This window comes from Fulmarus glacialis, unplaced genomic scaffold (assembly GCF_000690835.1).
Source record: "Fulmarus glacialis isolate BGI_N327 unplaced genomic scaffold, ASM69083v1 Scaffold30197, whole genome shotgun sequence".
Lineage (NCBI taxonomy): Eukaryota > Metazoa > Chordata > Aves > Procellariiformes > Procellariidae > Fulmarus > Fulmarus glacialis.
The window spans coordinates 1-15,899 of NW_009223041.1; the positions used below are offsets into that span (position 1 = coordinate 1).

General features: G+C 39.0%; 1 protein-coding gene across 1 annotated transcript; it reads right to left on the minus strand.

The window, feature by feature from the left end:
* Positions 1 to 331: 331 nt before the first annotated feature.
* Positions 332 to 15,649, minus strand: LOC104079587 (secretory phospholipase A2 receptor-like; the record flags this gene model as incomplete). Its single annotated transcript, XM_009581670.1, has 9 exons — positions 332 to 448; positions 5,190 to 5,297; positions 6,659 to 6,816; positions 8,306 to 8,494; positions 9,504 to 9,647; positions 10,301 to 10,414; positions 11,579 to 11,752; positions 12,844 to 13,011; positions 15,266 to 15,649. Coding segments are annotated over 9 exons (1,556 nt in total), but the record flags the coding sequence as incomplete, so codon positions are not given.
* Between the last annotated feature and the right edge of the window lie 250 nt (positions 15,650 to 15,899).

The window sequence follows — 15,899 nt, forward strand, 5'->3', positions numbered from 1 at the left end:
TAAAAATTAAATATATTTTCATTTTTCAGTATAGTTTCCAAGTACACTAATAGAGTTTCTTAAAAATGTTACATACCTCTGTAGAAAGCATTTTGTTTAGATTCCTGCATGCTCACATATCTGCACGTTGCTGTGTTTATTAGCCTAACAATTGCTTCTTACTAAATTTATTTTCAATTAAAAAAATAAAGCAAAGCGCACCTTTGATTTTAGCCAATGTTAGTAATTATGCTCGTCTCTCACGCAAATATTATTTCTTTTGCCATGCAACACTTTCTACAGTTAGAGTAGCTCTTGTTAGAGGTATCTTCACACTGTCTAATAGGATTAACTACCTGTTTGTTACTGATACAAGTGCAGATGGGCAGAAATAACCACTGGAAGCATGTTCAAAACTTCGAGGGGTACTGTCGATTTTGTAACAATATCCACCATGTCTTTCCCATCCCTTAAAAGAAATGAACATTATTTCATAGATTATTAATTATTATATAGTTGTTAAAAACCTGATCCCTTTTTGTAGTTTCTGTCTGATCATCACCGACGTCCCTAGAGCCCTTTTCCTCTCTACCGTGGCTCAAGAGCCGTTACCCTCAAGGTCACTGAAAACGTGGGTAAATTTACCGGAAGTTTAAAGTTTAAATCCTTAAATGGTGCAAAAACTGGCTTAACACACAGACACGACAACATCTTCAATGGGTATGACAAAAATGTGGGCAACAGTTAAGGCGCTCTCCCCGCATACTGCTTCTGCTTCCATGTTACGCTTTGAGTACTGTTTCCGTGACTGAGCCGGGGGAGCGAGGCCGGGCCCCTCAGCCAGCCGCCCCTCGGCTGAGGCGTGGAGCAGCGCTTCTTGGTCTCCGCCTGTGGTAACTCATTGCTGACATCTGACACCTGAAATGCAGGGAGAACACTGCCCTCTCAGATTCAGTTAAGTTGTTATAAAAAAGGATTACAGCTGCCCTTTGTCTTCAACTGTAAACAGAAATATTTATTCCGGAAATTGCTGGCCTGTCATACAGCAATGCACTCAGTTATTTACCTTTTCTCAGCTCCCTTTCTCATTTTCAAATAGAACTTCCAAATAAAAATAAAAATTAAATTAACAGTCATCCTACTCTAATAACGCAGAATTAAAATGACACATTTTCATGGTTTATCAGATGAGCCTGAACACTGAGTCAGTGGTCAGTCATTACGCTTCAGCCAGAGTGAAAACATATCCTTTTAAAAAACCAAAAAAACCCAGAGGCTGTGGGCCTTCATGCCACAGAATACAGTGATAAAGAAGTCTCTTTATGAGGCTGAAGCCTCATTTCTTATTAATCATCTCTGGGTGACCAGAAGACGCTACCAGGACTGGTGCGAATTCTGCCTGTGGGAGTTCATGCTGTCTAGTCGCCTGGTCATCCCGCTCGAGTGTTTTAAATAATCAAGCGAATAAAGAGGTAATAAACCATCTCTGTCTAAACTTGAAGCCACACACAGACAGGAGAACCAGCCGATCTCGCTTTGCCTCTTCCATGAGGGAGGTGCTGCTTGCAGGGGAGCTCACAAGGCAGCACAACAGGCAGCAAGCACAGCACTCAGGTGGGCACCATCAAACACCGCTTGATGGGATGGTGACGTTAACAGCAAAAGGAGAAAAAAGGGGAAATGGATAAGCTCTTTTTCTGCTATCCATGCTCAGGTACAATAAAATGCACAAGGAGATGCTGCAGACCTGCGATCAAACGTTATGCACATCCTTCAGCGCTGCTGAATCTGGGGAGGCAAATTTCAGCTTCTAGTTAGGAGTGTATCTTCTGTCAGGGTAGCTGACAGCTCTGCTGCCTTTTACTATCACCCCCCTTCAGTGCTTGGAAGATGGCTGGGCACAGCCCTTCGTATGGCACAGAAGCACAGAAACAAAACGAGCTGTAGTATCCATTTCTGTTGGTTTCACCTGAGACCACCACATATGCATTGCTCAGACGCTGGCTTTGCAAACAAAAATAAACTGGGTTGAGTCTCTTCCCTATCTCCATACTGACGAGCTGGGACTTCCCCGCGTGAAAAACTTTAAAAAAAAAAAAAAAAAAAAAAAATTGTGGAGTAACTGGAGGCCGGTAAGCTTGCATTGAGGGCAAGCAGTGATTGAGAAACTCCAAACTTAAAAGGCTAACTGGTCAATAAAATGGCAGATGGCATTCTGTACAGATAAATATGAACTGATGCACATGGGGACCTCCCCTGTATCCCCCAATCATTTTATGTATGAAGTGAGGGACAGCTATCTCACTCCCACCATGCAGGAATGAGATTTGGGGGTTATGGTCGTTAAGTTCCATGAAACATCAGCTTAGTCAAAAAGTCAAATTGAACCTTAAGAATTGTGAGGAGAGAAAGAACAGAGAAGGTTACTCTGTCCTTTTAAATTCACTTTTTGCCATTTTTTGGCGTTCTAACCCCCAGTCTCAGAAAAGGGTATTAGAAAAGAAGGGCATCAAGGATGATGAAATGTATGGAGCTCCTTCCACATAAGCAGTAACTGAGCAGGCTGGGACTCTTCAGCCAGGAAAACGGAGATGTCTTAGGGAGGGTATGACAGAGGTCTACAAAATGGTGAGTGCCATGAAGGTGGGCAACTACTTCTGTACAAGACCTTGGGGATGAGAAACAAAGCTAAGCTAGCAGGATGAAGGTTCAACATGGAAAGAAGATGGCATTTTTTCATTCAAAGGTAGTAGATTTACAGACCTCCTCACTAAGTAATGTTGTGAATGCAAAGAGTTCCCATGAGTTCAAGGGGAAAACGGACAAGCACTTGGAGGGGATACCCAATGCGGCCTGTTAGATACACAAATCTTAAAAGGCTCAGGAAATCCCCTGAATGGTTGGGGGTCAAGGGAAAACCGGGGGAAGCATTATCCGTATTTGCCCTGTCCTGCTCTTCCCCAAACATCACTCGCAGCCACCTGTGGGAGGCAGAACACGAGGCCGAATGGACCCTTATTCTGAGCAGCTGCTCTTCTGCTCTTTATGAGGTTTTGTAGTCTTAATAGCAGTTCTCCTTTTTAAAGTACAATTCTCTCCTGTAACAACAGCCATAAAGACAAATGCTCGATTTAGTACTATACTTTTCTCTTTTGATGCACTAATTAAAGTGGAGAGGACTGGACAAAGTCACCAGTACAAATACAGTCAGTTCTGCACACAGAAACCTCCAACTCTATTATCAAGCCCCTGACAGCTCCACAACCTGTTTCAAAAGCTGGTTGAAAGAAAATGTTTAAAACTGTTATTTCAGTGTTGGGGAAAACTGCCCAGAGAATCTGACCTTTGCAATAAAATATTTATTCTCAGTAACAGGCTGCTGACTAGGAAAAAAGAATAGTTGACCTGCTAAGGGAAGAAAGCGCTTAGCACTTTTTATGTCTTAGGATGACAGAAGTGTAGGAAAAAAAGAGCTCAGGTTTCTGGTAACTTGATATGGACAAAGTACAAAAACTGCAATCAGCAGAACCACAGAAAATGTTAAAGGCTAGTTCATCTGATGCACAAGTCATAAAATCAACATGAGATGAAAGCTCAGGAATAACACGTAACACTATAAAGCTTTAGAAACGTAAACAACTGTGCCCAAGGCCAAAGCTCCCTGAGAATCTACTAGCAATCCAACATGAATGACAGTACGAGGTTACCAAAGCAAAAGATCAAATGTGAGAAACGCCAATAGATATTCTGTACATTTAAGGCAAGTCAGCAACAGAAAAGGGGGGGGTGGGGGTAAATCTGGATGAAATAAAGACTTAGCCCTGGAAAATTAGGCCAATAACTAGCAACAACATATACATTGAATGGTAAAAGAAAGTGAGTTGTCAAGACAAAGTGTCTGAAATTAAATGTAGCTTTGAGTAAGCTTAGTTCTGACTTCTTTTGATTAAATGAATATAACTTTTTTCACATTAAAAAGGAAGGGATCTATCGAAACCAAGGGACTACAACAGGGTTCAGCATATGTTTTTACAGGGTTTGAAACATCAACAAGCAGAAATTTATCCTGAGTAGGAAGTTTGTCAGAGCAGACCAAACTACCTATGACCAGTGACTCAATCTCCTGCGTCTTAATCCTGTGAGGTACCAGAAGCTGAAGTGCTGTCAAGCTCCTGACTACAACTGGAAGTCTTGATGCTCTGCACATCTTTCACATGGTCAGGACTGTGACAAACCTTCCTTACACTAATAACACACAAAATTCCTGAGTAATGAAATACATTGGTCCAAATGAAACAAATGCAGTTACTCTAAATTTTTGGAAATGTTAAGCTGGAACCAAGCAGTAACTTCTGCTTCCGTAATGGTATGACCAGAACACTGGATCTGACCACTGTACTTCTGGGGAAAGACTGCATCCAACTCCAAAGAGTTCAGCTTCAACCTTCTTATAATTCAACTGAACTGGTTGTGTTTCTTGACAGGAAATTAAAAAAGGAAGACAATGAGCTAAAGAGTAAAGCAAGTTAGAGAAGAGAGATTTTTGTTGATAGAAAAAGAGGTTCACATAACTCCTCCAGAGTTTTGAAAACACAAAGTCTACAAGTTTACTCTTTTCACACTGTGAAAAGGAACCGATGGCAAATAAAATCATACTTTAACACATTACCTTTTACTACCAGAATGCAGAGCCTAAAAGCCTTAAAACCTGTTGCAATGTCCTATTTAGATAGATGTGCTCCCTCCCATTTGTGTTTGAAAGCAAAAGGAATGCTAATGTACGAGTGGAAGAGTTCACTCTCCGTGTCAATGGAACTGATTATTTTTCACCCTGACATTCCATTTCAATGTATGAAAACCATGTGTGGGATGAGGCATCATATAACAACCATTATTTGCACAGATGGTGGACAAAACGGTTTTCACTTTTGATCTAGAAAGAAATAGGAACTTGGGTCACAACCGCTGACAATGCAACAAGCCACGAAAGGCATCTTGGGAAAGCTTTTAATCATACATTAAAATTTAGTTTACATACTTTTAAGGCAAACAATGAGATCTTTCCTAGCAAAACATGCATGTCTTTAATATGAAAAACTAAACTTATCTATTTACATCCATATGTTCTGTAGCTACATTTAGAGATTTCCTATATAGTTCTATTTTATTAGTAAGGCTCTAAAACAAACAAAATCCACAAAACCCCTTACCTCTGGACAACTTGATTCCAGCTCAGGAGAAACATTATTAAACTCCCCTGCTTTTTTGCAAATGTAGAAAGATCTGTCTTCACATTTTTTAACCTTCCAATGGCCCTCCTAAGGGATAAAAAAAAGTATATTCTGTACATACTCATATTCTCATGCATATCTATACACACATTAGATTACACTCCGTCCTTCTGTTTCAACTTTTCAGTAAAAGCAAGTAGTTTTTCTCACTCTATTAATTTATTTATCCTTAGATGGACCATTTATTTCTACCAACACTGTCAGCAAGACTTTTCAAATTAATCATACAAAAGGGTTTGTCTCTTTGAATCACTCTTTGGGATGTAATGCATCTTAATTAACTAACACTATGGCCATGTCAGAGCACTTACTTTTCAGAATAGATACGAACTTTCTTCCTATCTATTATAGTTCTTTGTATTTATATTTGAACAGTCCTTACTCAAGATATTACAAAGTTTGTATGATATAATTTTCAGACATCTATACATACCGGACATGTATTAAACATAATGCTTGAAGAATTTTCATTTGTTTGTTTACACTTGCAAACTGAGTAAAATATGGTTTTGTGTATCTAAAACCCACAATTTTACCAAAGTCCTATTTTCTGCTTCAAATGGGAACCCACTTTTCCAGGTCACTGTAACTATCTTGGCTTTCCAAGACAGTTAAAGATTGCAACCTGGACCCACTACTGAAGAGACAACGGAAACTCTTTTTGATACAGTTTTCACACTTAGACAAAACATATACAAAAAAAAAAAGGATTATAGTGCTACTTACATAAGTCATGTATTAGTGAATTTAAGTACTGTTAATTGTAAAAGTAAAGTAAATTTATGACCAAATTACGAAAAAATTGACAGTGCCATGAATACCGGTAAGACAGGACATAGTGTTACGTGAACATTACTCCCAGTTTTACACCACCTGACTGATTTGGGGTCAATCTTACTGCTGTCAACTTCTATAATTTTATGTAGATCTAGACTACTATCTGTTTTTGAAAGATGCTATATAAAATTTATGAATATTGACAGCAAGATAAAATAGGCACAGATGACAGTTTTTCAAAACATGAATTTGAAGCTTTCAAGACCAGAACTGATGCATCATAAATTATGATATAGACTTCAAATTACTTTGTCTTTATCAAAATACCTCTCATATCTGTTCTCTTCCATTTTGCAAGCTTTACGTATGTAACGTCTTTTTATTGAATGTAAGCTCAAAATCTATGATTAATTTTCTATGCATCAGCACTGCAAAATGTATTGGTTTCTAAAGGCTACACTGCATTTATCACAAGATGAATATATTAGGAATCAAAACCCAAAGTCATACTACAGGTCATGGTTTAAAAAAGTACACAGTGAGAAAATAAATTATTATGAGCTAAAATAAAAGTGACTGCCTAATTCTTTTGAAAAGAAAAGGAAACTTACAGATCCTTGTGCTGAAACATAGAGTTGTCCTGTTCTTTGAAAGGTGTTAGGTTCTTGGCTGTGCCAGTTAGAGAATCTTACTGGGGTGCTATCTGACCACTCAAAAACAAGGGGGGTGTTATTACTGTATAACCCAATCCATGTTTCAGTTACATTTTCTGTAAAAGAATAAGTGAGTTCAGATTTTAATGGTGAAGAAATAATGCCTGTTGTTCCTGTAACATCAACACCACCATTAAAAATTATTCGGAAGAATTACCTTCTTTCAGGAAAAAAAAAAAGCTGTATAAACATTAGGAAACCTTACTGATGAGATAGTGTTCCACTGCCCTTGAAGACTAAATTGTTTCAAAAATAGATCAACATGCATGATAATATGCTTTGAAATCCTGAAAAATACAAATCAAGAGCATATGCACTTTTTTGAAGTGCATGGGGCAGAAAGCCTGACATGGAAGGGAAAGATTTCTTCTTATAACCTTCCATGGCACCCTCAGCTTTAGGTTTCTCCAAGTGATGGTTGTAAGTTCCAGTGACAGCACAGTTGTAGCCACAGTGGCTGGCAAACATAGGAAAGACAAGGCTTGTGGTTTGATGTAATGTGTTACTTGACCAGCTATTACAGCCAGAATAAGTAGACAGGCTTTCAGGCATGTAAGCCCTTCTCCTGAAGAGAACCTGAAACAGGTCTGAAATAGAAGCAGCAGACTTTGAAGCTGAATACAAGCTGAGAACAATTACATCTATCCATTACAGCATCCCTGGAAATAATGGTATTTGGTATCTATGGAGGGTATTAATAGAGGTAAGGAAATGATACAGTGGTTAATCTCCCAAGAGAAAGACAGACAGGACAGCAAAGGGGATGGGTGGCAGGAGGGATGATAACGGGAGATGATGTCCAGTAAATCCAGCATAAGGCACCATCCTGTAACCACAGCTGATGGGACAGAGTTGATAAAACATGTCACTGTGCCCCAGCTCTGGGAAGCTTAAACTCATGGCCAAACTGTGCAGCTCTGCCAGCACACTAATGTCAGCTGGAGGCACAAAATACTCACTTTTCTTTGCTGCTGTTACGACAGCAAAAGTTTTGGATTTGCTGCACCAAAGACCTTCTGTTCGTTAAGTTCCTTGTGTAATTATGCTACCTCTTACAACAATGTGGACTAGCAGAACTCCTTTGATACACCCTGCTGCCATCAAAGGGGATTCTTCCAACGTACTAGCAGCAACAACTTTGCAGCGTGGACAAGGCCAGCTTGAAAGCAAAAGATGCTCTGAATTGTTGTTTCTTCCAAGCACAATTCTTGCATAAGGATGATCACTGACTATTTTGCAACAGTTTGCAAGGAACCAGCCAAGAACAGGACAGGATAAAAAGTAGCATGCTTACTGTGGCCTCACTGTGTTTACTTTGTTGATTCATTTCTTTATTTTAAGTATGGTTATTGGGAAGGTGATGCTATACATTTTTAAGACTCCTGAGAGGAGCATGCATCATGCTTTCTTTTTTTGTAAACATCATTTGGGTGTGCCGTGTAACATAGTGCTTAGGTGGCTAACAATGTTAAAGGGCTGCACAAGAGAGCATCATAAAACACTTCAAGAAACACTGCACACTTCACACTAACTCCCAAAACTCACCACTTTCAAGCAAGTTAAGGAGCAGCTCTGCATCTGCCATGGAGGATATACTGATGAGCCCGCTATTGTCACTTTGGCATGAGAGAAAAGCATCGTTCCAGCTCTTCTCCTCTTTATGAAGTCTGTAGCAGTTGCGATTGTGTGGGTACCAGCCAGTGTCACAACGAGTGGCATAATACTTCCATGTATCTTTTAATTAAGCATACAAAGTTCATGTACATTAGATAGCATAACCCTGGCAATTCCATGTTCATAACACGTTCAGAGCTATTTTTTATCTTCAAATGCTGAAAACAGAGTTGTCCAAGATGACTCAAGGAGGCTAAAACACATGCTCTATGGAACATCACCTACCAAGCAAACTGAAATTTCTCCCACTTTATTTTATGACTCAACCATTTGGGCTGCTGGCCTAATGCAAACACACTAATGGATCTGTTATTCAGTTTAAAACATGTTCTATCTCCCTTATTACCTCTGAACCTGATTCAAAGCCAGCTAAAGCTTTTTCAGATGCATTACCTACAAAAAGTTCGGGTAAGTCCTTTCTCATCTGAAACAAGTAGGGAAACTTTCTTTTACGTTATCAGGAAGAAGTTGAACCTATGTAAGTTGTTCTTATCAAAACAAAAACTAATGTTCTGATAAAGTCAATTCTGTGTTTAACCTTCCCACAGAATGGGAGTCTCAGGCATTCTATATACTATATATCCTATATTCATTATATAAACACTTTAAAAAAATATATGTACAATGCTTTTTTTGTATATCAAAAGTACAGTATGCCATAAAAATAACTGCAAATTTTAAGCAGCATTTATACGACTTTCTTCTCTCTGGGCCACTGGTTAATTCCATTCAAAGCTGAAAACCTATTTTTAAACTCAAAAGTGTGGCTCTGTTGTAATATAAAGAGAATGAGCATTCTGCGAGCCTCTGATCATGTAAGCTACCAATTAACTGCTATGTATATTAAAATTATTTGTTAGTTTTAAGACTCTCAACATGTTTTCCAGGACTGCATTTAACCAGAAGAAAGTGTTACTACATCAGTTAAAGTAAACTATATTCAACTTAAACTAGCAAATCCATACATTTAGTCCAGCTAGCTCTGTTCTGCTGACTTTATACTCAGATGGCTTCCTCTTGTTCTCCTTCCACACCCACAAATAGGATACAGTAACATTGAGAGACTTACCCAATGTTTCATGCTCTGTCTTATTTAAATATTTTTTGCATATGAAAGGCAATCCAGATTCACATAAATAACTTTGCCAGCCGTACTTCAATTTTGAATTAATCACTGCACAATGATTTTCTCTAAAACGGTTATCAGAGACATCTGCAAACACATTTTTGAGAAGCACAAAATTACAAAAAGATCAGTTCTTGCTTGTAAAAGGGTATTGTAAGGCTCTCTGCATCTTATTGAATGAATGTATAAACATCCCCGCACAGCCAAACTTCTAGTAATATTACACCAATACTATGGACAGCTGAACATTGACCATGATTTATACATGTGTGGCAATCCCTCCTCGGCTGCTGCTATCAGATAAGAGGCTGAAATAAGCTTTAGTGTCTATGTTATATCTGCTGGTGGACAGACCTCAAAATGTAGCAAACCAAGTCACAAAGCTCACGTTAATGTGCTAATGTTAATTACAGCATGTTAATGTAAACAAATTGAAACTCCTTTCCTCCATGAAACCAGCTGGAGCACAGCTTTTAAACATGCAATCTTAAAAACACCTTTAAATGAAAATGACAAAAGGGCTAGATTATTAATGCTTTGAACAGATCCATCTCAACTGATGCTACATCCCCAGAAGGGGCTTTTAGTTCATGAATATTTCTACAAAAAAAAAGAGGTACACTCGTTCACTTGATTCACTTTTCAAACGTAGCTGTAGGAGCAGCGGTCTTTTATCAAGCTGCCACTGCAGAAGCGTATAATTACACTGCTATAACATATCCAAGAGGAACATCAAGTACTTGCTCTCCAGTTCACAAACACTAGTGGTGCTCCATCTGACCACTGCCAGCCAGCATCTTCGTCCAGACGATTCAGGCCCATCCACAGCATCATGTCTGTGGCGTTTAACTGCCCTGAAACAGAAAAAATAGACAAAGTAATACTTCACACTTTTGCCGTGTTTTAAAATATCTGCAGGTATAGACCTGCTGTCCTGACTTGTTACAATAGGAATAAAACAAAACTTCAAATCAGTCTCCAGAAAGTTCAGGCTGTTTTTTCTGTCCTTAGAAAAAGTCTATTACTTTGTTAATCAACACAGAGATGAAAAGGAATAAACTCAGAAGTCTGCATCCTTCAAAAGCTACTCATCCTGCAAACCCTTCCTGCAGGGGTTGTTGCTGACCCTAGAAGTTAAATCTAGAACAAGCAGCTACATAAACGCTAGCCTGTTTCAGCTTTCCGTAAACTAAATAACTTTCAATCCCTTTACAGCCTGCAGGCATTTTTAAATTTATTTTAAATAATTTTACATTTAATTTAAATAAATTTAAATTTAAGTTTAATGTAAATAATTTTTAAAACTTCTTGTTAGCTTACATCCTGCAATTGAAAATCAGCAATAATGGGAAGCAAGAAACCTGAGGCAGCCTTTCGCATCACAGCTCTACCACCCATTCCTCCACTTGGTCCTCTCTACGCACGCTAAAACACCCACGAAAGCCATGTTGTCAGAAGGCTCTGCAAAATTTGTCTGAGGTGCTTGCTGCACGGGGGAAAGCAAAAGGCTTATCAGAAGGAATACCATCCACTCATGAAAACAGAGTTGGCATTTTTCCCATACAGGACATTTACTTCAAGCCTGCAGAAATGTTCTTGTCATTCACATTTGGTGAAGTCCAGCTTGCAAAGAAAACTTAACAGGAGAAAGGGACACCAGGGTACATTGCAGAGAAGGTAAATATTGGTATAATTCTCCAAAGAAAACAAATGTTCTCCATAACCATAGCTGCAAGAATGAATGGGAGTCTCTGTGGGGAGGGAGAATTAAGACAGTTACACCCTCACATAACACACACCACCACTTCTGCACTCGCATTATTAAGGCAGTAACTTACCTTCACCCTTGCTTTCGCAAACAGCTCTGCTGAGGCGTGTTATGTGACGAAGCCTCGCAAGCAGCAAGGGGAGAGACGTCACACAGGGTATTAAGCTCCAAAGCTTACCCCTTTTTCACAGGTAAAGAGGAAATCTAACTACAGGTTTCCTACAAGGGCCCCAGAGAAATGTCTACTCACTGCTTAAGTTCCGTATATAGTTCTGCTCTTCGGGGTCGGTGACACTCAGCAGGTCTCCTCCCTGCAGCTGACAGGCGGCCCGTGCCTCACGCCAGGTCAGCACAGATGCAAGGTTGAACTGGTAGCAAAGGTGTGTGTCGGGGTTCTTCTTCCAAAATACATCGCAGCTGCTCTCTGCTCAAAAACAGACTCGTCACCAACAGCCCAAGACTACAAACTAATCAACCTTGAGGAATTTAATTAATTAATGACAGTAGCATCCCAATGGAAGCACAATTATGAACTCCTTTCATGTTCGTTTGTTAAAGAACATATGGAAATAGGGCACTAACAGAATAAAATGTTGCTCTGTATTTCATACGGTTGATAAAATACTCGAGAGCTGATCTGCAGCTGGTGGTGATTTTCACAGGTGTCATGAAGCCAACAGAGCTATGTTTTCATTTATACCAGCTGATCATTTGCTCCTAAAGCTGAATGTTGAAATATTCAAACCATGAACACCTCACCCAACTCGTGGAGGAGCAGTCACTGGATCTCCTTCTATCTTGTACTCAAGAGAATAAACTTACTATAATTACAAAGTATAAGTAAAGCTGAAAATACCATTTACTATAATGGTTGCCCAGAAATCCCCATTACAAAGACACACTTACAGCTGCTTTTAAGATGCTTTGGAACAGAAATCTGAAACGTAGCTTGAGCAGGGAGGGCTTTTCCAAACCACTTCTGCTGACAGAAGATACTGTTTTGCTTATTTATGCAAGAAGCTAGAATATTCATGAAGATTATACATCCAAAATCTTTCCGATAGCAAGTATTTTTAAAGCTATTGCTTCTAAGTGTTTTAGGCCCAAGACGTGTCCAAGTAGTGCACAGAAGAAAAGGAATGTGCAAGATGTAATGCAGTGAAAAGCAGAACGTGACTTTGGAAGAGCAACCCTTACTTTACACGCTTCCTATGTATCACTGGGACAGAGCGGACAAAGGTTTAGCTGCAGAGTAAGGTCAATGGGCTGCGCAGAATAACATCCTTTCACTCACCCCCTCTAGTTTTGCTTTTGGGATGACGACTTGGATCTCTAAAGGCCAAACATGATAAATTATGATAAAATTTGCTAAAGTCGTCTTCTGCATTTTTTAAAGAGGCATTCCCCTCTTAGAAAAGGGAAGTAATCCAAAATAGAGTGCATCCTAAAATTACTAATAAAGAGCAAAGATATTCTTGGGGGGTGGGGGGAGAGAGAAGACAAGCAACATCTTACCAGCATTTGGGCAAAACCCCCATTTTTCGTCTTGTTCATAGTGAGTTGTTGTGGCACACCAGTCAAATTCCTTTCCATCTCTGGTACACTCATAATACCACTTGTTGTTATATTTAAATGGAAAAATGCATGGGAAACCAAAAGAATTTCCCAGCAAGGTGTATGTTTCTGGAATAAACAAAATGCAGAGATTAAAAGAATGCAGACCACAGAAATTTCTTCGCCCCCATATTTCATTATTCCTGTTTTTAGCAGCAATGATAAAAATAAAATATCTAAAGTTATTTTCTAATTTTAATTTATAATTGATAACACAGCATTACAAGTATGAGCAGCATAACTTCAGTGAACAGAATTTGGAAATAATAATTTATGAAACCTGTCACCACGAAACAAGGCACATTCTCATAACTTACTACAATTGGAAAAAAAAAACACAACACCCAAAACCTGAGCAATTAACATATAAAATCTGCACTTACATTTCAGAACAACTACATAAAACAATAGTTAGCAGAATCAGTACATGGTCAGATGCAAACTCTACTTATTTTTTATTTGTTAGTCTATTACAGATGAGCAATTTAGCATTATTTCCCCTGCTCCTCCCACTCTTTAAAAAGTGGATTTCTAATATTTTTTCCATTCTCTTTGTCATTCTATGGCAAAGGAAATGTGAAAGACAAAGGAATATTAAATAAACTTTTAAAATTAAGTTTTTGTACCATGGGAAATAATAATTTAGCTAAAGAACTGATGTTACATACATCTGTTGTCACAATCAATTAATGCCTTTTAAAATATTTAAAATATTTCCAATTGTACTTTGCGTACCAAAATATTGAGAGAATCCAGTGCAACTGAAAGCTGTAAAAGCTTTACCTCAGTGAGTGTCTCCTTAACCTCGGAGCTTCTACAGAAGGTCAAAGAACCACAATCACACTTAGAACGAAATTGTTTGTCAAAGATCCCATGTTCGTAGCCTAAAGATCAAAGTCCTTCAACTACAGAATCAGTACATACTGCCAGGTTCCTAGAGGTTTCCAGAGTTAATGGCTGGCTGCTCACATATAAAAAAGCAGTTTACACATTGTAAATCCCCTTTAAAGCCTTCTGATATGAACAGATGATACAAAGAACATGGGTTAAAAAAAAAAATCAGGATTGCTTCTGTCTGCCCGCTACCACGCTGCTAGCTACAGAGGTGCAAGGGATTATCTCAGTCCTGACAAGAAACCAAATTCGACAGCTATAGGCCTCTCACCAGTTCCATGCATTTCTTCTTTGAAGGCAGAGATGCCCCCCAGCCTGGTGGACTAACAGAAGCATTTGCATGTGCATAAGCTAAGGTAGAAGGAGGAAAACAGAAATTTAAGGTGAAAGAGATTTTGCCAACACAATTAATTACTTTTGTCCTGAAACTAGGCTAGAAGCGCCTGCCTAAGGCTGATTCTCTTCTCCCAGATGTTGCAGTACTAGGGCTAAACCAGGTCTACTTTCATCTCGCTATGTGTACATAGCAAATGTGTAAGACTTTTTGAGGGTTTAAATATTTTCTGTCTGGTCTTAAGTATAAACTCCTCTAGGTCTTAAAGAAGAGGTTGGATTCTATAGTGCTTTCGCAGTTATCACAGCTCCCAAAGGAATGACTTTGGAGTTAGCAGAGGCCAAGCCCAGCTACACCTATAGAGGAAACCACCGAGACCAGATCTGCAACCCAAACACCCCACCCAGTTCAAATGGGGAGAATCAACAGCTCCAGTCTGAGACACGCTGTGCAAATATTAGGTCTTTCCTTCTACAGAAATGCCGAGGAAGGGGTCAAGGTACAGTCTGTCTGTTGCTGTTTGTGGTCAATGGGTTTATCTTAGTCCTTATACCTGGAAAACTGTTCAGGTCTGCAGACCTGGATCTTGACATACATTCCTACGCCTTCGCTAGCAGTACAGCAGGATTAATCAAAAGCCTGACCTCTGCTCCAAAGTTTGGCACATTCAGAGTCCAGGTGCTGAACATTGCAAACATTCGGTTCATGCACACTGCGATCACAGACTGATTTTCAGTGACGGGCATTCCAAATCCTTTGTTATCTCTCTTTGGGTTTATCTGATAATGAAAGCTGCAGGACAGGCAACAGCAAATCCTTAGTTCCCCTTTTTATTTTATAGAGGATTTGAAATGAGCATTCCCTGGTTTGCAAGGATATTGATGCTTTTTTGGGTCCATATAACAGATAAGGAAAAAAATCAATTGCGTGGTATGCTCACCTAAACCATTGCATATTAAAAAAAAAAAAAAAATCAAACTTTGAGTCCCAAATCACAATAGAGGCTGGAAGGGATCATAAGCACCTGACCTTGCTTCAGAAGAACTTTTGAAAACTTTTCCCATTTACGTTTCTATGACAAAATTTTGTTTTTACCTTGAAATGGGTGTTCACAAAGGTCTTCATCATAGGACATGTACTGTTTCCACTGATAAGTAGATTTTTTTTTGGCCACGATACGTTTGCTGTTTTCAACGGCTAATTTGTACTCTGATACACCAACTAATGCTTTTCCATCACAATTCCACCATAACGAGTATTGAGTTGAATCACATTCAAGCATACTTAACGGCTGTTCTGGTCTACTGATGTTGAGTCCTAGACAGGTACTTCTGCCTATGTTGAAAAGACGGCGATTGGATACCCATTTCCATAACATGTCTTTTGAGAGTTGACCACAGTCTTCCAGAACAAGGCCAACTGCGTCCACTTTAACGCACAGGTTGGAGTCTTCACTTTGGATAATAAATATCCCTTTATCTGTAGGGGAAAAAAAAAAAAAAGACGTTTCAGTCTGTAGAATACTGCAATTGATCAAACTGATCAAAAGACAAATGTTTTAGTTGGAGCTATTTAGGAAGAAAACTGAAAATATCCATCAGAATAACTGGCACTTCAAAAAATAAGAGTACTGGTCTAAATTTTTGGCTGAGTTTTTAACAGGCGGACCACTTGCAAGATCACAAAAATAAGGCTAGGTAATATTTCTCAAGTTGGATAGCCAAAAAAA